At 38.7% G+C, this 24,124-nt stretch overlaps 2 protein-coding genes and 1 long non-coding RNA gene across 3 annotated transcripts; 2 read left to right on the top strand and 1 right to left on the bottom strand.

Annotated features, from left to right (window-relative positions):
- Positions 1–184: 184 nt before the first annotated feature.
- Positions 185–5,474, top strand: LOC149102149 (uncharacterized). Its single transcript, XR_016202471.1, has 5 exons — positions 185–840; positions 1,015–1,082; positions 1,246–3,497; positions 4,196–4,366; positions 5,112–5,474. It is a non-coding gene; the product is annotated as an uncharacterized LOC149102149 (long non-coding RNA).
- A 6,369-nt stretch (positions 5,475–11,843) lies between these two features.
- LOC110049018 (galanin receptor 2b-like) lies at positions 11,844–13,711 on the bottom strand. The gene has a single exon (XM_020754787.2). The coding sequence runs from the start codon at positions 13,395–13,397 to the stop codon at positions 12,288–12,290; it is 1,110 nt and encodes a 369-aa protein (XP_020610446.1). The 5' UTR covers positions 13,398–13,711; the 3' UTR covers positions 11,844–12,287.
- Positions 13,712–19,356: 5,645 nt separating this feature from the next.
- LOC110048968 (tachykinin-like peptides receptor 86C) lies at positions 19,357–21,634 on the top strand. The gene has a single exon (XM_020754731.2). The coding sequence runs from the start codon at positions 19,571–19,573 to the stop codon at positions 20,648–20,650; it is 1,080 nt and encodes a 359-aa protein (XP_020610390.2). The 5' UTR covers positions 19,357–19,570; the 3' UTR covers positions 20,651–21,634.
- The last annotated feature ends 2,490 nt before the right edge of the window (positions 21,635–24,124 follow it).

The following is a 24,124-nucleotide window of genomic DNA, read 5'->3' as shown; positions in this document are numbered from 1 at the left end:
CCTGTTGGGCTACTACAAATCATAGATCACTCGACTGTAAAAAAAAAAAACAACTCCAACACGAGACATTCAATGTAAAAATGTTATTGAGGATGCGTCAATCAGTCATCTGATGCAGAATTAAATGTATCCTTACAACAAAATCTGTATCTGCACAAATTACAACTATTGGTTCTAATAGTGGAACCTGTGCTACTCCCAGATACAGAGAAAACGCCCTTCATGTGTGGCCAAAAAATATCGGGAGCGTACGTATTTCTCATATATTAATGAAGCCGAGGAAAGGGTACAATAAATAAGCTACAGCATTTGCATGTAACAATTGTTCGTAAAATCAAATGTTAGGCGGCGGCTCCCAGCTTTCGACTACTGCCGAGCACTGTTTCGTTGTCTGAACTGTGCTCAACGAATTGATAACCGTGCGCTCGAAGCTGGGAGGAGCCGCCGAACATTTGATTGACGGTAGCGAAAAACGCATTTGTTGGTTGAGCTTTGAAGTTTAGAGTCCGCATGTTATTGAAAGGCGCAGTAAATAATCGAAGAAAAAAGTGACCTAGAATGGTCTGTCTCCCGCTAATACCTAAATAGTTCATAAGCTTTCCTTGACATCCACGAGCCTCTCCTTATCGTGTCGTCGCCAGAATATAACTTTCGACTAACTCGTCACCCAGTCATCAGAAATCATTAGGCACCTTAAGATACCAGGACGGGAAGGGCTTGGACGGCTACCGGAAGTAAATTTACTCAACGGGGCATGCGCACGAGAACTCTCCACTAATCTCTGCCGTCCTCGTCTCGTCGAGGACGTCGTTTCGCCCGACTAGCCGTCGCACCGAAAACGTGAGTATTTTGCGCTTGTTTTGCCCCGATAAATGTTCTTATCGACTTTATTTTTAGTTACATCGATAGGAATGTTTATAAGGTTCGCATTTTTGGTAATTGTAGTGTAGAATACCACGCTGACATGCCAAAATGTGAATAAAAATATTCCTCGTCTGTTCGTTTGTGTTTCAGTCACTGTTCAGTCGCTGTCACGAGTGTGCAAGCTCGGTACAAACTGTATGCATTGAGAATACATCAGTGTAAGTACAGTCGATAAAATGTTGTAAGAATGAATGCCATGGAGCGTCTGTCGAGCAAATAGAATACACATTTTCAAACTGATATTTAGTTGTTGTTTTTTTATACTACCCGGAACTTGATGCAACGTTTGTTTTATTTTCATAATGCTTGTTACAATTACAGATGGAAATTGAAATGTTCACCAAAAGTCAGGATTCTTCGGCGACAGAATTCTCAAACGCTCCAGTGGTAAAAAGCCATCTGAAGCAGGTCGATCAGATTGTTCGTTTAATTTTCTCATACGGAAATTCAGGTTTCTCTATTAAAATATTGACAGATGTTTGCTTCGCTTATAAAGAAAAATAAATTCAGCATCGCTGTTCACTATCGTTTAAGCTTAATAGGATAAGATTTCTACCATCTTTTTTATTGTCTAAAGGATGTTTGAATTATTGACGTCGCCGTCCTTTGCAAAAATACACATCTTAAGCATTTTGTTTTTGGCGACACGACGGGACCCGCGAAAGTTTCCCGCGTCCACTGCCGTTCCCGTCCTGGCCTTCCCGTCCTCGTATCTTAAGGTCCCTATTGACTCTACGCGTTCCCTCGTCATGCGTGAAATTTTCATACTTGCTCACTCATCACACAAAGGTAACCTTGGAAACAAGGCTGGCATTGAGTGACTGCCTTTCTAACTAACTTTACTGAACACTCCAATTGTTGTCTATTTGCTGATGTTACACGATCGTGCGCGCTTCACCTTAGAAAGCAAAATTGTTCTTGATTTTTAACTTAAAAATGCCCAAAGGTGTAGGGCTATAGAATAAACTTCCACTGTAAGGTGTAAGGACTGTAAGGTATTCGGAATTAAGCCCCTGCTCTTTTAAACTGTATGCCGGACTTGTCACTCTTCAATAAACTCTTTCAAGGACATAATTCAGCGCTACATTGTAAATTCCTCTGGCGTCCAGTAGAAACTACCCAAATACACAAAGCCCTGTCCACCCTACGCCGGAGAAATTTGAAGACGCTATATACAATCACCGGTCATTTTGCATTGGTGTTTGAATAAAACTCGGGCAAGGGTGCCCGCCGAATAGGAGCTCAATCGGAGTTAATGGAGTCTCGTTAATTTATAAAGTAGATAGCAACATCTCCATGTTTCTATCGAGTTAAACGGCAAGTAATCCTACTACGGCTTTGTCGAGTCCTTCCAATGTAAGCTGGACAGAACCGCGGAATAATTTTTAAGATTTTGTATACATTTTAACCTAGTGTTTATATTTCATTATAAACGATAGGTCAATATAACTATCGTACGACCCAGACTCTGTACCACCGATAATTGCCTGTTCGTTTTACCTATCACACTACTGCATGTAATTCAAAACTTATAACTTATAAACGTTTGTAACATGGATGAAATATTGCTTATGTGAAAGCCTTCTGATTGTTCGGTGTCCTGTAGTTTTAAAAAAATTTGAATTGGTAATTTTTCTTCATATCGCTTAGTCACGTCTGGAGAATGACGCAGCTGACAGATCATAACGGCGATGAGTCATTTTGTTTTGCCTGTAAAGCGAATTTGGTAAATTGCATGAAAACGTGTTCTGTCTTCAAGCGGACAGTCATTGACGTTACAGTTGAACTGTTCACTGTGAATGCGGCTAGTTTGTACTTCACAACACTACAAATACGAACGGCAAAATCCATAATTGCCTACTTAGAATTTTGGCCAACGTTTTTAACCATGACACCCCTCTTTCGATGTGATAGAAATTAATATGGGATCAGATAGTTTTCGCACAAACATCTTTGTGCAAATGATGAAATGCTTTGTAAGATAACTCTGGTAAGCACTCATTAAATTGATAGAAGAAAAGAGGTGATAGTGATCAGTAGGAAATGCGGTGGTGCTCGGTCGTTCGGTTCGTTTGAGTTTGTTTTTCGTTTTTTATTTTGTACCTTCACTGTTACAAGCGCTTTTAATTTTCTAGACTCCTATGTAGTACTGTAGTATTTTCAGAGTTTTTACGTGATCACTCGTAACGTTTCGTCCTGTAACCGAAGACAATAGTCAATTTTCACAAATAATGCCCACGTAGTTTTAAAAAATCTTATTTCTACACCTACCGTTTATATTGGCTGATCATTTCTGATGATTAATAAAATAGGAAATGAAAACCAGAGTGAATCGGATGTGCATAAATTTTCATGGTCCGTGTGACATTGGTGTTGTTCCGCATAAGTATATATTCGACTGTTTACTAGAGTATATTCCGCGGTGGTTTTAAATCGATTCCGGTCTCTGATTGTTGTTTTTCATAACCACGGCACATCGGGACCATTTTAGATCAGACATCTTGATTTTATTCAGAAAAGGAGACATTGTCCAATGCAGAACAACTGAACGCACTTGCCAAGTCCACCTAAAGGTGATTTTAAATAGGCTTGTAAATATAACCCTTCCCTACTTTTTCAACATTGAAAATTACAATTACAAGAGAACTAAGCTGTTAGTATTTTTTAAGCCAATAAAAGCCAGAGTTGAAATTAATGATGGCTAGAAATAAAACAAAAGAGCTGACTAAGGGCTGTCACAAAAATAGGTCTATTTTGGGCACAATTCAGCTAAAAATACCTCGTGGAGGACTAAATATAGCCTTTGACATGCGTGGGATGACCACGATGAGTTAGAGTTGGAGGCGCGAAGAATGATATTGAAAAAGAGCGAAAAGAAGGAAATTTAGCGTGATGTTAGCTGCTTAATGAGTGGTATTTAACTTTTTACGTAGCTCTTGCTCCCTTTCTTTAATTAATGGGATATACCCTGCTCATAGTGGTCTTGTGGTCTTGTGTTTCACCGTTTATGCTCCCGATTCATGCCCAGGCCAGACAACCAACTTGCAGATGTCTCCCAAATCAGCCAATCACATTACGGCATATTTAAGGTCAAATAAGCAGTTACTCTTTGTCAGAATGTTAATTTTGAACTAAGGGACGATTTTGGACGCGACGACCCGCAAAACGATCTTACAAAGCCGTATACTGACTGGTGTTGGCTATCGCGTAAAAGCATTCAGTTTTAACAAAAATGTGCTCTCTCGCAATTAACTTTGAGATTAACTTGAAGGAAACTTTGGAGACTACTGGCTTACTCGCCGTTTTCGTGGTTGTGGCCATCATTGCGGTAACGCGGGGATATCGGAGACTTTTTACGCCAGTAAATCGCAAAAGACACAATATGGATTTTTCTTGGGACAGGAAGCCAATTCCTGAGGAAAATGAGGAGAAAGACTGGAAGGTAATTCTACCTTTGTAAGGTGACTTTGAACAGTTGTTTTCGAGCTAAGCTCATATTTTCTCTCAGGCCTTAGTTTAATCGCGCGTGTAATATATGAATACGTAGGCATTTCAACAAAAAGCCAAAAACAAATCGAGTGTTGTTCAGTAATCTTAATTTACCACGATAGGCTTAAGTCCATGATCACTTGTTTTCTCGCAAAAAAAATAAGTTTCACTCGTAGAAAACAAGATTAATTAAAAGCTTCAACAAGCAACTCCTTATTTTCTGTACGTTTATTGCTCTCGTCATTTAACGTGCGTTGGAGCAGTACGCATGCTCAAGATTTCAGTCGAAGTCGCATTGAGTGAACTTTGGTTAGAGTTACTCGAATACGTTTTCGCTGCAACGCCTTATAAAGAATTGAGAGTAGATGCATAGACAGGCTGAAAACTCTGAATATAAGTCGACAGTTGAATTTATTTTCAAAATGACAAAGCTCGACATTTTCGTGCTATAAAAATTTGTTCCATCTTACATGTTTTCGTTTTTGCAAAAGTTCCTACTTATAGCTACTTTGAAGCCATTGAAATTTCTAGTGAGGGTATTTTTTTACCTACAAATTCCTTATTCGGTTGCCGAAAACCATCTTTCGGGCAAATAGACTAAGATGAAAACTCAGTTTTGCTCCTACTCGACGCCCTTATTTTATTATTATTTTTAATTAACTTGTCTTGAATAACTCTTGTGCTCGTTAATTTTCAAGCTTCCATCACAATGTGGGACTTCGACAGCCTTGCCTACAGAACTCCAGGAAATAAAGATTGATGGCAAGAATCAACATAGCATTTCTGAAGATTATAGACGTCTTTGAAGAGAAACAGTTTAACAAAGAATGCGAGGACTACGGGATTCATTCCAAGAACAATTTGTTGTGCATTCATTTAATTAAAGAGAGAATGTTTAAAACTGTGATATTACTCCCAAAAGGCTTTTCTTAAACGTTTGATAGTTCAAAGCTGCCATTATTTTTTAGAAAATTTTGAGACTCTGCTGCTAGTTTATTCCATATATTCTGAGAAACTCATGTTCTTGTACATAAATCAATAAAAGGTTGACGATTATCGTATTGCCGCCATTTTAGCTGAGCCATGGGTTCAAATAATGGCTAGCTGGATTCAAATAAAACGCCGCGCCGTTAACCAGGTTGAGATTGAAATCAACGCAACGGGCGTGTTTTACAGGTGCGGCGTTTTTTGTTTTGTTTTCATAACCCGAACCCTTAGTACCTAATTCCCAAAGATCAAAACGTCTGCTAGTTATTCCAAGATCTTTAAGACGGGCTAAAAGTACCAATCTGTATAGGGGGGTGAGACAAAGCCGAAAGTTGACCTTTGGCACTTTACACTCGACTGAGTACCACTGAATATTCCTCTAATTAGAGTATAGACGAATTCCGTGACATTTTTGCCTTGTTTGTTGGTCTTCAAGTAAAATTTCTTTAATTCAGTGACGGCAGGAAAATTAGTCCACAAAAAATGATGAAAAACGACAGCCCCGATATACGCCGACTCCAATAAGCCCGGGTCTACAAGGCAGATTTTTTTCCAGCGTTTATACAAGAAAACTGGACTCGATATCCCGTACATATATACATTATTCGCTTCGTGTTTAGGTAGCACATAAGACGACATACCATGGCTAAGTATGATTAATTTTTCAATTTATTGGAGGAAGTTTGAAGCCTTCACAGCTCGATGGCGGTAGAGGTGAAGTAATACACCATAACAAAGAAAAACGTTTCTAGGAGATGATTTTAAGAACAGCTAACGTGTAAAGAGACGTTTTCTAAATTCTTGACAATGACGAACTTCTTTTGAACGAAGTAACTGCCCCGAATCAGGCAACTTCATATTCAGATTCGTACTCTTAAACTTGTTTTCAAAGATCCACATTCATATTTTCGTGTTAGTACTGATGAACAGCAATATTCCATCAAACATTTCCTCCAAATTGCATCAACGATTCATGGGGAGAAGATAGCCACGTGGGATAATATAACTTTCAGTGCCAGTTTGTAGCGAGGTAGAGATATTCACGATCGACTTCACTTTTATTCTCAGGTAAATTAGCTATTGGATTTGGTTTTTGTTTTCTTTTTTATATGGTTTTGTTTGATTAATATTATTGCGCCAATCGTAGTCCACCTATAGCAAATTAATTTATATACCTGATGACACAAACCGTCAGCACCTGCCTTAAAACACATGCATGTGGATCTGAGTTTGCTTTTGTTTTCGCGTTGTATTTCATCACGTACAGTAACGCGGTAGCTTCATTCAAGACATATATTAGGGATAGCTACGACGTCGACGGCGAGGACAATAATAAATGTCGATTTAAAAATGAATTTATATTTTACCTACTAATCTTGCGACACTATAAAGTCGTTTAATCTGTTTCTCTTTGTCAAAACTATATCGAAGCTAAATATGGAACACACCGTAATATTCGAAATGTAAATTTTAAAAATTATCCGCTATGCCGTGGTTCACGTTTTCCGTACAACGCAGAATTTGGTCATTTCTTGTGTTTTTTTTTTTTTTTTGCAGAGGGCGGCAAAACATTAAGAATTATAATGAACGTGCACAGCCATTGTATTGTTATATTATGTTATGTTATGTTATGTTCTGTTCTGTTCTGTTCTGTTGTGTCGTGTCGTGTCGTGTCGTGTCGTGTCGTGTCGTGTCGTGTCGTGTTGTGTTGTGTTGTGTTATGTTATGTTATAATGAACGTGCACAGCCATTGTATTGCTCATTAAACCTTTTGACTGGCGACGTTGCTGTTGCCGTTGTGGTTTCCTTAAAGGCTGGTTTTTACTAGAGCATAAGCACAAGCACAAGCATAAGCGGAAGCATAAGAAGAACGAACCCACTTATTTGCCTTGTGCTATTTTCACTAGTAATGCGCTCGACATAAGCATAAGCACAAGAGAAACGAACAGGTCTGATTCTCTTGTGCTTATGCTTATGCCGGCAGTTATGTCGCCGGAGTGCGTTAATAGTGAAAACTGCACAAGACAAACAAGTGGGTTCGTTCTTCTTATGATTCTGCTTATGCTTATGTTTATGCCTATGTCGCGGCTGTGTTCACTTGTGTGCTTATGCTTATGTTTGTGCTTGTGCTTATGCTCTGGTGAAAACCAGCCTTACGTTCCCTATTATACTGAGTATAACGTTACGTAACGTAACTAGTCACAGTTATAATGATAAAACGCTACACAACAGAACTCGTTACGTCTCGAAATAAATGCAATAGTTGAAGTGCCTTTTATATCAAAAAAAGAACTCGAAGAGTGCACTTTCTTCATTGATTTGGATGTTTGTATGGGATATAATTCATGGTCGGACACATATATAGTTTGCTTTTATTTACTGTCGTTTGCTTGCGGTTAAATTTTATATACTGTGTTTGCTTGCGGTTACAGTAGCATTTATTTCCTGCTGTTTGCTTGCGGTTAACATTTAAGGAGTGAAGGGGAAGGCGACTAAATGTGCCCTACCATGAATTATACTACTCTAGTGAAACATGAAACCCCGTTAATTGTTGGTCGCCGTGTGGGATAAATTACAGAGTCATACATTTCCGCAGACAGCTCGTGACACGTTTATACCCCGTCGACGCTGATCTGCGTTTCAGCTCGTTTTAGCCTCTAGTAGGCCACACGGTTACGATGGAAACACTCCAGTGTCGTTTTCGTCGAATAACATGCATTTGTTCAGACTAAAGAAATTTGAAAACGGAGTCCAGCCCTATCTTATCCGCTAGACTTTCTCAAAGCCCTTCACAGTTGTAGCCTTATACGTAGTCGCAGTGCTGTTTTTTCACACGAGAAACAAGTCGAGCTTGCGCTCATTTGCCTCACTTCGTACTCGGTTTTGTGCGTCGCAAACATTTCCCTCCGATTCCGGGCTCAGCTTTCGAAGCTTGACTTGTGGGCGATTCAAGACTACCGCTATTGCGTTGTTGAAATAAAACGAGTGATCAAAAACATATAAGAACGAATGTGGCCTCAGTTTTTCCTCTATATTTAAAGCTGACAGTTATCAGCCGATGAAACTAATTTTTATTCTAAAACAAACGCACCTTATTTTGTTTCTTTTTTTTTTTCGATTTAATTGGCCATGGCCTTTGAATTTTCTGGTTCTGCTTCATCTGTACGTGAATCAAGCAACCCGCCAACGCTTTGTTTACTTCCTTTCGACATTATTTGCCCAGGTATCACTTTATACTCGCAACATCACGTACCTTTTCAGGATGATATGGAAATGTGTTCAAATCAATTAGCCTGGTCATGAATCACAAACAAATTGTGAATATTTACTGATCATTATTTTACGCAGCGTTATGCGCGAACTGTTTTGTAAAACTAATATTTCATTTTGGATTTTGATGACAAAAATAATCCGATTAAAAGCATGAAAGCAGGCAAACTGACTAATAGAGACTGCCCGTGTTTTGCATCACTTGGGCACTGTTGCTGCATTCATCTGTCCGGCGAGCTCTATGGGAATTAAACCGCATATTATTATTCTTTCACCATTTCTCGTTGCTTGTTTGATTCCTTTGTATTGAAAACTTCAGGATAATTTAACATCATAATCTAAATAAATTACTTTTATCACAAATTTAAAGCTAGATCAGCTGTGGATCATCGCGTAATATCTTACAAAACGTTCTCTAACTTTGTAATTACGGAAAAAATCTCCGGCTTAAATAACCAACCCGTTAAAAAGGACATGACATGAATTCTTGATAGTCTTCCAAAAATAGGAATAATTAATGCCATACCATAAAACTCAATACTATCCCTACCCCAAATACATAATTCATTTGCCAGCTTATTTTCCTATGAATAAATGAAAATCGAAAGCGAAAGTGAAACTTTTAGAGTCTGAGTCTAAATTGAGTAACACTGCGCTAAAAATACTGCATTGTACGCTAAATATAGCTCACTATATGTATGCGTGGGATGCCCACTACAGGTTTGCGTTGGTGGTTCCTAAAATATCGAAAACACTGTTGGCAGGAGAGGACATTCTGGTGTGATCAAAGTTTTAAAGTTGAACGTGATAAATTTCACGTTTTTGGAACTATTATCTTTTTCAGTTAAGTGAAGAATCGCCTGCTTATATTGCGAAGTTTTTAGCCTGTATTTCGCCCTTGATAATCGCGATTCTATTCCTTCTCCAAACAGCCTAATTGCAGATGTCTTTCAAATCAGCCAATCACATGACAACATTTTAACAAGCGAAAGATGTCGCTAAATAAGCAACTTTTTATTTGTCAGAACTTTAGTTCTCGAGAAACAGACAATCTGATGTGAAACGAGGTGCGAGCGGATCAAACAAAAAAAAAACTGAAATTAACTACTTTGCCACGTAAGAGTGTTAAAATTTAAGACAAAAATGACTTCTATCTCTATTACGTTTGAAATTCACTACCAGATTGCCTTGGACGCTGCATGCGTCTTTGCTGTTTTCTTGGTTGCTGCTATCTTCTTAGTAACGCGAACATACCGCAGACTTTTCAAGCCGCTGAGTTATGTGTATAGAAAATTCGATGCGGATCCCATCTACTACAGAAAACCAATTCCAGAGGAAAATCGAAAGAACTTTAGCTGTGAGGTATGCGACAGTTGTTCAGTTGAGTAGTAATCAACGCTTTCTTCTGTATTTGCTGCTTGTATTTAATTTATGTAGCGTATAATACTTATCCCCTGAAAATAACTGAGATCGTATACAAGAGTCAAGTTCTTTTTTGTTCATTCTTTATCGTCTTACTTTATTTTCCAAAAGTTCATCTAAAACTCCTGGCCAGTGAATGATCGTGAGAATTTTTTTAAATGAACACCACTTGGTGAATTAGCCGAGAATTCTGTTTACATCAGATTTAAATCTTGACCGATTTCAAGTTCTACAAAAGTTGTACTTTGTTAAAAGGACATTGGTTAGATAAATGTCATTACATCCGTGTAGTTTTATAATAGACAAGTTAATAATTTGCTTCAGTTTACTATTTAATTAAATTCACTTCCGGAACCAACTACATAGTACATATTCACCGACTTTGTTTTGAAATGTTTCAGCGTTCTAACAGGCCATTTTCTTCCCCCTTAGATCTCACCATGTGAGATATTGCTGGCCTCGCCTACAGAACTTAAAGAAATAAACATTGATAACAACAACCAGACAAGTATTTCTGAGGATTACAAGCGCCTTTGGAGAAATGTCATTCATTGAATATTGTTTCAGTCGTTGACTGTGGGCTTCATACGAAGAATCCGTTATGAGATGTCTCATAACCTGAAACATTTCGAGCTGCTGTTTCCAAACTGCTTGCTGGTTCAAAGCCGCCGTTGGTATCGCCAATCTGAGTAGAAAAGCAATGATTATTATCACCAATAAGTTTACCCTACCGCCTCTTGCCCTCATGCTTGCGAATTTCAAATAAAGATTATTTTATATTGAATAACAAAGGAGCTATTATGTATGTTGTCAAATGATCTTCGTTTTGTGACAGCTCTAGCCCACATTATTGCAAACTTGAATCTCTCGCTCTGAACCCAAAAGGAACGACCAGAAATGTCAGCTTAGGCACCAACCTAGTTTCCAGGGTTTCTCTTCTTCACGGTTCCCTGGATGGCTACCTCAGAGATCCTGGGAACGAGGTTATTAAGCACTTCAAATATCGATCTTTCATCTCTTTATTTGGATGACGAATTTGAAAACTTGCTTTGGCATCAACGTTCGTGTACAATACCGTGTAATGGGCTCTTGGTGTAACGTGCAACTTCGTTAATAGACTCCATGTTCAAGACTATCTGCCGACAAGAAACGATGTTCTCTTGCCGCCGATGAATTCAGAATCTTACTAGCTAAACTTAAATGTACATCTAGTCTGGTTTGTGAAAAAGTCATTTAGTGCGGTGCAGTTCGAAGGAATTTCACGGTTCAAAATACCCTTTGTTGTTACACAACATTGTTGCGTCTGCCGTTCCTTTTGTCTTTTTGAAAACGCCAAATTCTACTAGCATGCAGGCCACCGAAATCAGACTTGGATTTGGGGTTCCAAAATTACAAATAACCTCGATTTCAAATGGTCAAGTAATAAGAAAAGCAACATAAAGATCAAAAAAATATCTTAAAGATTTAGAACTTAACGCCGCTCGATTATCGGCGCTTCAGGCGCTTTCCACTAATGAAATGGTATTGGAATCGTTGCAAAATTAAGTCAATTTATAAAGTCCGAACATTGATTTTCATAGTATTGCGAACGTTTAATCAAGCTGAACACATATATTTCGCCACAAAGAAGTTGAAAACCAGCAGGTTTGTCCCATCAGATTTTGACGGATTGTTCTGAATGAACTTCCACCAAAATTTTACTTATCACTTCTCTTAACATTATCTTTACATCAAACAATACTTTTGTCAAATTTTAAAATGTAAATGATACAGATATATCCTTTATTTTTTATAACAACATTACTCACTACATATTTCTTAGTTATCTATTTCTTGATCAAAATACAAAACTTTACCTACCAGAAAAATACCTATCTTCATGCATAAAACCCTGCCTTAAGTTGAAAGCCCTCATAATTTATTTGCAATGAGTTGCAAATAGCATCATGTATCTTACATGTAATAACTAACGAACATGTCAGTGTAAAACTTAATTTAACATTTGTTTGTACAGGGAACAGAGATGTCAGATTTACTTAACATACTTCGGTTATTACACATTAGCTTACGCAAACAGTCGTCAGTTTTCAGTTTTCACCACCGATGTTCAATTTTATTATTTCCGAAAGTTGGAGAGTTTTTCAATTAAAACAACCGACTGGTGAGCGACATGCAAACGAATCTTTGGCCATATTTTAGTCATTAGTTTCAGCACCTGCGATTACATCAACGTTAGTTTCCAAAACATAATTTTCCGCTACCTCAGCTTGAGTAAAACCAGTTAAACTTACATTTCTGACAGAATTCCTATTCTTTGCGCAAGGCTTACAGCCGAGTGGCCCTAAATTAAAAATAGAGTTGAATCCGTCACGAAAGTTTGAGCTTTGTAAAGCGTACAAGATTGGATTTAAAAACGAATTCGAGAAAAGTAGAAACCGAGATAATCTATGCAGTGAGAATAATATTTCGTAATTTTTCTGCACAGTCCTGAAATCGGCGGAGATCAAGAAAATAAAGTAAAAAGAAAATGGCAGAGAACAAACAGCGAACACAAGTGCCAACCAGATAAGAAGGCGAGCCAGTTGCCTCTTTGCTCGTCTTTCTGCCTCCGTAATCGTTGATTCTGAGAAGATTGTTTTTGCGAAATACAAACCGCGCACGATTTCGAAATGACAAATAAAAAGTATAAGGGAGCTTACAATGCCAAAACCAACACAGGTGAATATGATGAAGGGCTTGTGGAGGAAATACTCGTCCAAACTCCAAGGACGTTTGCATGGGTATTTGGAAGATGTGGTGTCAAACGTATTGGCTTGAATGTCTGGGATGCAAGATAAGAAGGCAAGAAACCATAGTGCTACTATAACGTATTTCACTTTATCCTCGCTTATCCTCAAATTAGATTGAAAAGGTCTCAGAAGCGCCAAATATCTTTCTACTGAGATTGTGCAAACTGTAAGAACAGCTACATTGATGGTGACTGGAACAACTGCATTTCCAGCAAAAAGCTTGCAGACCAGATCCCCTGAGAATCCTTCCAGTCGAACTTTGGTTAAAGCAAAGTCATAAAGTCCAGGACAGAGAAGTAAAGTTAACAAGTCGGCCACCGCCAAGTTCAAGAGTAAATAGTTTGTTGTTGTGTGCATTGATGGCGTTTTTCGCACGATGGTGATTACCATTCCATTGCCAACTACACCAGGAATGACGATACCCGCGTACAGCGCAGCAAAAATTATGTCCTGAGTTGATATTGAGTTGCTTTCTTTGCTAAAATGAGAAAGTTCTTTGGAGGTGTTATTTTCCATCGTTTCTGATTAGAGCCGACAATTGCTTTTACGTTTGACAATTGACAACCAACACGATCATCCGCACCGGACTGAGATCACAACTGCTATCTACTTTAATCAGCAGTTTACGTGTTCACTGATGGATGTTCTCACAGTTTGTAAGTCTCCAAATTTACCCGGAGATTAACGAAAAGCCTGTCGGAAGGCACACAACCGCCCACTGTGCTCGATCCTGTGGCCAGAAGGATCACGACTCGTCGTACTCGGCAGCTGCCAACTTGAAATGAACAGCTGGCAATTAAACACGAGGGTGATACTTAAACCGGGGAGCTGGTCAGTAATTAGAACATCGTTAATTAGAGTTGTCACCGTTAGCGGTAGCGACCTTTTGAAGAAGAAACAGAGAACAAGCTTTGGAATTATATTACAAAATTTTATTACCAAATTTGTCGAGTTTGCTCAATTGTAATTAGTGGTAGCTATAGTGAATGTTTCGTAAAACAATCGGTGTTAATCATTGGCAACGTACCAGAAGCCTCGCAGGTTCCTTTTCTGATAAACATTTACTAACAGTATCTGAATAATTCTCTGAAACTTTTATTTTGGTTTCGTGTTGGTGGTGTAAGCAATATTTACTTAAAGTACAAAGTGTAGAACATTTGTTTTTACGTCGTACAATGCAGTTACCGAGATAACAGGATTTATTTTTTCTCCAGCTTCTCGGCGCTCCGAAATCCTACATCCTTGAGTTTGATTGGTTAATGCGCGCACTCAAGTTATCCGTATTTTCCATCGGGACCTCAAGTATGAACTGCTCCGAAATTTCTAGCTTTGGTAACTTTTTATGCTGTTTTGTTACGCCGTAAAACAACTTAAAATCGAAACATTCAGCACAGAGTCAAGCAATTAATTATGCAAGCAGTATCGCTTTTTGTGCCCGACCGATTTGAACTGAACGGCTTTAATTAAAATTCAACACAAAAGAAGCTTTCTAAGTAATACCGCAGAGAAAAAACATAAACACATTATCTTCCGGCCTTGGTCGATCCGTATTGTGAAAACTGTGCCCTCGGCGCACGCCTAACTCAAGACGTCGGCACAGTTTTTCCCATTAAATACGGACCTCCCGGTCGGCAAATACATATATGTTTACGTATTTCAGATCTTTGCAGCTTTCTGTAGCGAAATTACAAAAGACAATTAAAATCTCGAAGGCAACTGGCAGTCCAGTAGGTGGTATTTTTAGGGCAGAATGTTGAGGGTAGGGAGTTGTTTTTTATGAAGTCATCGGTGAACCGAATACAGTCGAACCCCTATTAAGCGGCCACCATCGGGGAAATGGGAGGTGGCCGCTTAATAGGGGTTGGCGAACCTCTTCACCAGACTCCTTCTCGCCGAAACGCTTTGCTCTTCGCCGCTCACGAGCTTGACTTAAAGGTGAGCCTGTTCAATGGTTACTTAAGGACGTTCGCGCGAAAATGTTCTACTCGATAGATTTTCTTCAAACCTCTACTGCGGAGAGATAATAAATTACTTGTTTCAGAAATGAAAAAGAAATGGGGGTCACGGACTTCGTTTCAGAGATAAAGCGTGTGGAAAACTAGTCTGATTTTGAAAACTTGGCGCGTGTAAATCAGCATCAGTGGTCTCCAGGGTTTTTAGCTTAAAATATCAAAGATGAATCAAAAGTACGGAGACAAACTATCCTAGTGATATTTTGTATACTGTGAATCCGTTGTGTTAACAATTCCAAATGTTGCCAACTTTTTCACAAAACTTAAGAGGCCCTGCGCCTAGGAAACGACCGATGATTTCCGGCTAAAAAATAAAATCGGCCGATTTTTATCTCCCAAGTAGAGGTTACCGAATACTATTTAAAAATGAATTTCTTTTGTTTCAGTTTCGCTTTAAACCAAAAATATCGAGCCGCAAACTTTTTCCGTCTGATAGCAGCAAAATCAGGCCGAAAATAAGCCCCCACAAAAAACTGTTCAGAAATTACTATCGCAACGCAAAATAATGAGAAAACTACACAGTGTTGAAGAAAAAGGCCTTTTAATGCAATATCATTCGATAAACATAAAAAAACTGCCGAAGCGATTAAAAAATAAAGTTTCAAATATTGCATACTAAATTAGATGGAGCGTTGGAGCTGATTTTAAAATAATTATTTCTCAAAAGTTCAACGCTTTTGAAAGCAATCACAGTGATGAATTAGACATTGGAGGGATATACATCATGTTTCTGGAAAAACGTTTTTCGGCCAAAGTATATTGACCTTGTACAAAGCGTTCAAAGTTACCGTGTTTACCGTTATCCTGCTACTTCGGCGAAACACTTCTCTTTTGCCAATACGGCCGTGGATGGCGTGTTAAACGCCACTTTAAACCTTGCTAGGCATTCAAAGACCATCCTAAGTAGAAGGACGTAGAATTAAAAGACAAAGGAAGATGAAAAATACGCAGAAAAAGAAAATAAATCGAAATTACCGTCTGCTAACGAAGGTTGAATCTGGAAAATGTCGTGGCGTGACAGCGGCCATTGACGTCATTCGTATAAATAGCGACGGAATCCAAACGAATGCACAAATAGGAAAGCGATTTTTCCCGGCCAGAAAACGTTTGGTGGAACAATGTTATGTTATTTTTCACAAATGATGGTCACTGAAAAAGAAAAACGTCCCCAACCGCCACACCGTTTTGGCCGCAGCGTGATCTGAGTTATGGGGTCACGACTGGATCCCTAGCCGCTGACCGCCCGAAGGACGTTGCAGACTCGTTTTCCCACGCTCTTGCGACTTGACGTGACAAATGACGTCAATGGCCGCTGTCACGCCACGACATTTTCCAGATTCAACTTTCGATTTCGAGTTATTTTCTTTTTCTGCGTATTTTTCATCTTCCTTTCTCTTTCAATTCTACATCCTTCTACTCAGGATGGTCTTTGTATGCCTAGCAAGGTTTAAAGTGGCGTTTACCACGCCATCCACGGCCGTATTGGCAAAAGGGAAGTGTTTCGCCGAAGTAGCAGGATAACGGTAAACACGGTAACTTTGAACGCTTTGTACAAGGTCAATATACTTTGGCCGAAAAATGTTTTTCCAGAAACGTGATGTATATCCCTCCAATGTCTAATTCATCACTGTGATTGCTTTCAAAAGCGTTGAACTTTTGAGAAATAATTATTTTAAAATCAGCTCCAACCTCCATCTAATTTAGTATGCAATATTTGAAACTTTATTTTTTAATCGCTTCGGCAGTTTTTTGATCTTTATCGAATGATATTGCATTAAAAGGCCTTTTTCTTCAACACTGTGTAGTTTTCTCATTATTTTGCGTTGCGATAGTAATTTCTGAACAGTTTTTTGTGGGGGCTTATTTTCGGCCTGATTTTGCTGCTATCAGACGGAAAAAGTTTGCGGCTCGATATTTTTGGTTTAAAGCGAAACTGAAACAAAAGAAATTCATTTTTAAATAGTATTCGGTAACCTCTACTTGGGAGATAAAAATCGGCCGATTTTATTTTTTAGCCGGAAATCATCGGTCGTTTCTTAGGCGCAGGGCCTCTTAATCCTTCAAGAAGCATTTGAAGCATTTTAATTTGCTAGGGGCCTAATCAGCCTCATCAACCCAAGTTGAAGTAAAGTAACTTACTTAATTAACCGCCGCACCGATAACGAAGAGCTTTGCTGGGCCTCTCAATTTGTCTCAAGACCGGACAGAAATTCTTTTCCTTCAACCACTACGAATGGTAATCACCCGCTGGTAGATGCAGGTATGTCTACCCATCTCTGCTGCACCACCATCGATCCCTTCTTACGGTATGTTTTGCCAACTTAACAACCTTCATATGAGTAGCTTTTAAAATCCTATCTAGGTCTGTGACATAAAGTGGTAGAATTAAGTCCCTCATTATATAACTGAGAAAATTACTTCATTTTGATCGCCTGAGAGCAGGCCAATTTATCGGTAATTTTTTATTTGCCCTGCACCGTAAACCAACGCACTCACGATTATAATTTCCCAGTCGTATAATAAATCAGTTATTGTATGAAAGCTCGAGCAATTAAGGATTTAGAATACTCGTGATATTTGAAAGTTCTTAAAATTGCATTCGCCTAAAGGCTCCTCCAGTTGAGGGGAAATTTTCAAATATCACTCTAGTGTACATCCTTTGATTGCTCTCGCATTCAAGAAAAGTTTTAGCCTAATTCTTTCAAGTTCGTCGTTTGTCACGGTAATCCGTGTTAATCTTCTCCATCCTCAACCATCCTTGCTCCTTTGTCGTTTTCTATAATCTCTTTGATGTTTATCTATCTTAGTAAACAACCATTTTCAGGTTTCCTTCAATTTAAAAGTTAATTCTGTACGTGGCTAAAAAAGAAATAACTCAAAATCTCGTGACTCAGCTCTTTTACGTTCTCCTGAAGTGCCTGTCCGATACTCCCTTGGCATACCCAGACCAGCGGTTTCTCTGTAGTCTGTGGTAATGCAAGCGGCCATCTTAACGCGGCTTATGATAAGTTAGCAGAAACTGTACAAGGACGGAATGACAAGTCTTTTAAAAACTAAGTGTGCGTTTACTAATGCCGGTCATAAGGTTTTAATGACAAACTAGAGAGGAACTGAGAGCCGAAAAGTATCTCTCCCCTGGAGTAGTCATTTTGAGTTCCCCACATGAAGCATTACAGGGCACTTAAGAGCAGTGTTATCACCAATTCAGTGTCTGTTATTACTGATGCAAACCTTTGAAACCATCTCAAACGCCATGTGAAAGTCACGGAGGTATCTTAATGCTGAAAAAAGACCTTATCATAAGGTACTGACGGGAACTGGTCATCACCATTGATTGGTATATTATTACCAAGCTTGTACAACATTTTACCATCTCTGTATTTTTTTAATTACCAGCCCGCTTTCGGTATAATGGTTCAGGATTCACAACCCTGCCTGTCAAAATAAAGACGTTAAATATCGAACGCCAAAAATAATACCGCGTAAGCATAATAGGGAAGCATCTAGCTGTTTAATGTTTTATCAGTCTTGCAGCAATATTTCTTATCTGTAAGCAAATATATTATTAATGTCCCTATAAGTCTAGTTGAGTCTACTTCCGAGCTTGTAATTTACATGTAAAAGGCGGACAAACGCATGAATTTTAAATCTGATGCGTGCGAAACACACAGTTGCTTTGTTTCATCAAGGCATCTGTAGCTTGTTTGCCAAATGGCTGATAACAAGAGCAGCAAATGACGCTTTGCAGGGAACCAATGTCTTCTGTAAAATTGTGTTATTTTCCGATGATCTATATCTTATCAAAAATTATACAGACCACACGCCAATTCCAAGCGATTTTCGTCTTCGCTCTTCCAATGGTAAACTTTAAGCTGTACAAATACGCAACACAAGGCCGCGGCATACGTGTTTGATTCAATGGCGTTTTTAATGTTGATTAAGGCAATGGCAAAATCCAAGCATATGCTTTACTTAAATTAGAGCATTAAGCTAAGCCGCGATTAGCGTAACCATTATCTATATGCTATTGTATGTAAACCGATATTGCAACTTGCCTTAATATTTATCACATATGAGGAACTTCCAACGGAAATTGCCCATCCCTTACAAGTCGGAAGAACAAAACAAGAGTAATTAACTTTTGAAGGCTTTAAAGAGCCAACCCTGGTTCAAAAGATTTGCATATTTACTTTATTTATATCCTCATACGTTACAAAACAAAAACAAAAACAAAAAAAAGAATCGAGTACTCAGCGGTCCAAAGAATATTTCACCTTTTTTATTACAGACTGATTGAGGCGAACGAACTCATTAGAATCATGAATGTTCAATTATCTTCCGAACAAAACACCGAAAATTGAAATAAAATGTTTTGTTGTCACTTTATTGTTTTCCCAAACATCACCTGTCCACACGTTCGCGGGCTCACGAGCTGCTGGCACGGTATCAGGGATGAAGCTTAAGTTCATCCGTTTATTGGACACGTAGCTATCATAAAAGCGTACAGGTGGATAACTGTGCCGAGAAGGTCACTACAATATCATTACTTGAAGGACGTGTGTTCCGAATATTAATTTACAAGTTACAAGCGAGATCGAGTGTAGGTCAACTCTTCAGACAGAATCGAAAAGTTTCGCGTTTGTCAGTTTTTACTGGTCATTTTTCTGATCTTCTACGATGAACGGACAGAACGGAAGTCAATTAAACGGGTCGCACGAACATTTACAGGTAACATCTCAGGATATCGTGTTCGCCACATTGTACTCGTTCATGGTGTTTTTGGGCGTCGTGGGAAACGGCATCGTCATTACAATCGTGCGTAAAACGCCGTCAATGCACACAGCAACAAACTATCTGCTGATGAATTTGGCTGTAGCGGATTTGCTAACCTTGCTTCTTTGTCCTGGCGTCTACGACTTCGCTTTAAATCATTTCAGGATCAACGCTACAATGGGGAACATCGTCTGCAAGCTTTTTGCTGGAAACGCTATTGTTTGCATCACATTCGATGCCTCGGTGCTAACTCTTTGTGTAATTGCCGTGGAGCGCTATGTGGCGATTGTGAAACCGTTTAAAAGCAGCAGTTGGAATATCGCGTCCAAGAAGACGGGAATAGTCATTGCCTTTATTTGGGTTTTGGCTATCATCCTGACCTTACCAGATAGTTTATGGACGGAGTACAGGAGGGATCATACACTTGGTTCCTCTCGGTATCCTTGCATTCGACCATGGACCCTTGATCACGAGTCAACAGTGAAAATTTACATTATTACTCACTGCATCATTCTTATCGTACTTCCGTCAATTTTGATTTCATTTTGTCATCTTTCCATTCTTAAAGTGCTCAAATGGGATCTTTCTGATCCGGTGATAGATGAAGCTGATAAGAGCAACATGAGGAGGCTTTTGAAACTTCTTGTTTCATTAGCTGTGGCTTTTTGCATCCTCTGTCTCCCATTCGCCTGCTTCTTTTTGTATGTTGCCGCACTTGAAAAAACAAAAATTGAACCGAATTTTACATCACTATTTCTTGCACATAGAATTGTTAGGGTGTTAATATTTTTTAACTCTTTTATTAATCCACTTTTATATGCTGCTCAAAGTACAAATTACAGAAAGGCTTTGCGAGGGCTCTGCTGCAGGCTCGCTGAGGGCGCCGAAAGTATTGAGCGGGAAGCAATCAACTTGGACAAAGAGAACAAGATTACTGTCAATGGTGAGAAACTTCAGCCAATGGGAAGATGTTCGCAGTTGTAACTATATGAGATGAACTATAGAACAGATGTGAAATGGTAATGAGTTAACAATAGTTTACAGATGAGACAATATTATTAATAGTTTTGCCTCTCAGGCGTTATGTAGCTTTATACACGAAGAATATGAAGCAAATTTGTCACAGCTTTGAGAAAATACCGAGTAGCTACATTTTCATATAACGAGTTAGGCTGCTGAAACTGTTGAAGTATTTCATTATTGTAATCGATGAACAAATGAAATAACAGTCATCATTGCTTTGCTGCTTGGACGTTACGGTAGAATCATATACGAAGAATGTACATGAAGCAAATTTGTCACAGCTTTTATATGAAAAAGCAGTAACTACTTTTTCATAAAAATACCTTAGCTATAGACTGCTGAAACTATTGCAGAATTTCATTATTGTAATCTATCACTTTATATGTACAATTTGCTGTTTTTGTCGGTTATTGTGGAGTTCACGAGGTGTTTTTTTCTTTCATGGTTGGCTGAGAGCCTGGTTTACTTTATTTATAGGTCGCTTGAATGCTAAAAAAAACACAAGTTACGGGGAAGAATTTATATAACGAACCTTTATTTAACCACAACTACCCGTTAAGGGATTTTCTGTCTGATTTACAGATAATTCCCTCAATTTTAATTAAGAGAACCACAAGACAATATACTTTTCATCCGCACCGCATTTACCATGGGTGCCAGAGGGTTTTTTTCCGTGGCGAAGCCGCGATTGTGAGCGGCGAAACCGCGATCGTCACGAAAAAAAAAGCTCCCACCCAGGGTAGACCGCATTTCGTCGCCTAACAAGATTTGAAATTCATATGTAACCTGTAACATGCTAAACCATTCGCTGATAACCTGTTAATTTTGAATCTCTGGATAATACCGCTAAGCTTAAATTAACCAAAAACCGTTGATTTAATCTAATCTTGGTTTTGGATAAATGTCTTGGAAATGGCAAAATGAAGTAAATAATCAAAAACCTGACTCCATTATTAACATTTGCGTTAAGTCTCTTATCGCCAGAAACAACTAAAAGCTTTTCTTATTTGAAGATGCCACCTCATAAGAAACACAGTAGTAATTGCACTAGCTGTATCACTACACAAAGTAAATACAAAGTAATTTCCGAAACCCCGCCTTCTTCTATAAAGACTTCATTTGAGGTTTGAAATCGAACAAAACCAATTACTTTGCCTTTCAATAACACGCGTGCTCAGAAGTTCAAAACCGAACTAATGATTGCGTTTGCCACGACCGTCTATCATAATTGCGACGACATTCAGCGAACCTTGAGGAAAAGCAGGGCAAATTCAGTAACAAAAGCAAGCAAAAAAGCAAGCAAACAAAGTAGATCCAGATCTACCAATCACAGTCCACAACACAAGCTTTTTAATCTAATAAAGTTAGCATCTGTTCCCTGAGAGTTCAGCTATAAGAAGATTGACGGCAGGGAAAAACGTAAACGTTGATTGAGCAGAGTTTACGTGTAATTGAAAGGCGCAATAAGTTTCGAGACTAAGCAGACAGTTACTGCATGCTAATTGAACTTACTGTGTCCAATTTTAATCGAAAGCTACTTTATTCATAACGTTTACTAGTTACTCCAGAAAAGCATGGGAGGTTTTCTGTTAACAGCTGTATTTTTTTGTACTTGTTAAAAGTCGATGTTTTTGAAAGGTTCTTCAGGGGAAGATTTAGTCGTTGTTATCTGCCTTTAGTTATCCAATTGGAAAAAAATCGGGTTACAGTCACATGCGATAAAAAAGTGTTTGTGTTATTTCGAGAGGTCTTTTTCTCTTTCGACAAACTGAATTAATCATTATATTTGCGGTGACCTCAGGCCATACAGTAATATCTCCGTTCCACGGTCTTTTATTTCAATTTCAGTTTGCTGTGATCAAAATTACATATGATATGGCAACAAAGTGCAGTTATAAGCTAAAAGAAATTTAAAAGAAGTCTAAAAGGCTACAGGGACCGCTCATTTACGATGTCAGCTCCAACTGTGTGGAACGTACTTCCAAAAGATAATAATGATATTATTCATTGAACCGTTGGGAAATGGCGCTATAAAAATTTTAATATTATTACCATTATTAAGAAATAAGAATAAGAAAACAAATTTAACAGTTCCAAAGTAAAAGAACTTAGTTGAGAATTGTAGCGACCGACACGCTCTACCACTTGACGTGTCGAGAATTAAGGCATAATGCCTGCTCGCTAACAGATTCCGTCTTAGGAGGCAACTTTACATAAAGGCCATGTTTTCTTAAGAACGTTTGGTTTTCATTTTATACTTAAGAACCTCGCAAGTATCTCAATTTACTCAGTGTCTCTATCGGCTTACAACAAAAAGTTTTAAAGATAGATTTCAACTTCCAAACAAATACGACAATTGACTGTCGTGTTTCACGTTCGTAAATATATTCGCAGGATTTGATCAGAGCACGTGTTTTGGGAGCTTATGCATTTTCCAAATATCGATCCATGTAAACATCTTTGAAGTTCGGATGAGTATTTCCTTCCCAAGCCCTTCATCATATTCACCTGCGTTGGTTTTGGCACTGTAAGGTAGAGTTCCCTAATACTCTTCGTTTGCATTTTTGAAATCATCCGTGGCTTGTACTGCACATGAACAATTTTCTCAGAATCGACGGTCACGGAAGTAGAAAGACGGGCGAAGAAGCCACTAGCTCGCCTTCTCGTCTGGTTGAAATTCTTCTTTACTGTTTGCTTGCTTCCATTTGATATCTACTCTATTTTCCTAACTTTCGCTGATACGAAAACAGTCCAGGAAAATAACGACAAACTGCATTTAATTCATAGAACGACACGGTTTTTCCTTTTCTCTGATGTCCTCTTTAATCCTGTTTTATATGCCTACTAAGATGGGCGCAAGTTGATTATTAGCTGAGTTCACTCAGAGGTGCTATTATTCTCGGACAACCGAGGGTACAGTTATATCACGCGACGAGGGTCTTCATGATGTGATTAGTATCCACATGAATAAGGAAACTGATACGCTACAGGTAAATATCAATAATATCAACGATCAAAAATTAAATTGCCAGGACAGCATGGCTTTCCCCGTCTGGTCAACCCCGATTGGTTAATTAGGATCTCAGAAGCTCCCACCGTATACAGTGATTTAAACATTACATTAAAAGAGAATTTTGTAATGACGGATTTAGGGGAGAGGCCCATGGAACCGGGTCGCCGACTTTTTATTTAAACGGGACCCAAGAGGATCGGATATTCTCCTCCCCCCTCCGCCCCCTCCTAAGGTTCATCAGAGTAAAATAAAATTCACTTACAAACCTCTTAGTCAAGAAAATGCTTATCTTTTACCTCCCCACCCACTGTAGATATGCTTTTCAGTGACCGTTAGATTCGCGTCCAGGTCAAGTGAGCTCTTTTCTAACCTGATTTTTGGGTGCTACGTTAATGGCGGTGCCCTCAAATAAGAATGAAACG

This window comes from Orbicella faveolata, unplaced genomic scaffold, assembly GCF_042242905.1.
Source record: "Orbicella faveolata isolate gen_17 unplaced genomic scaffold, um_ofav_v1 contig_36, whole genome shotgun sequence".
Taxonomy (NCBI): domain Eukaryota; kingdom Metazoa; phylum Cnidaria; class Anthozoa; order Scleractinia; family Merulinidae; genus Orbicella; species Orbicella faveolata.
The sequence above is the reverse complement of the archived record's forward strand: the minus strand, read 5'-3'. Positions and strand labels throughout refer to the sequence as shown.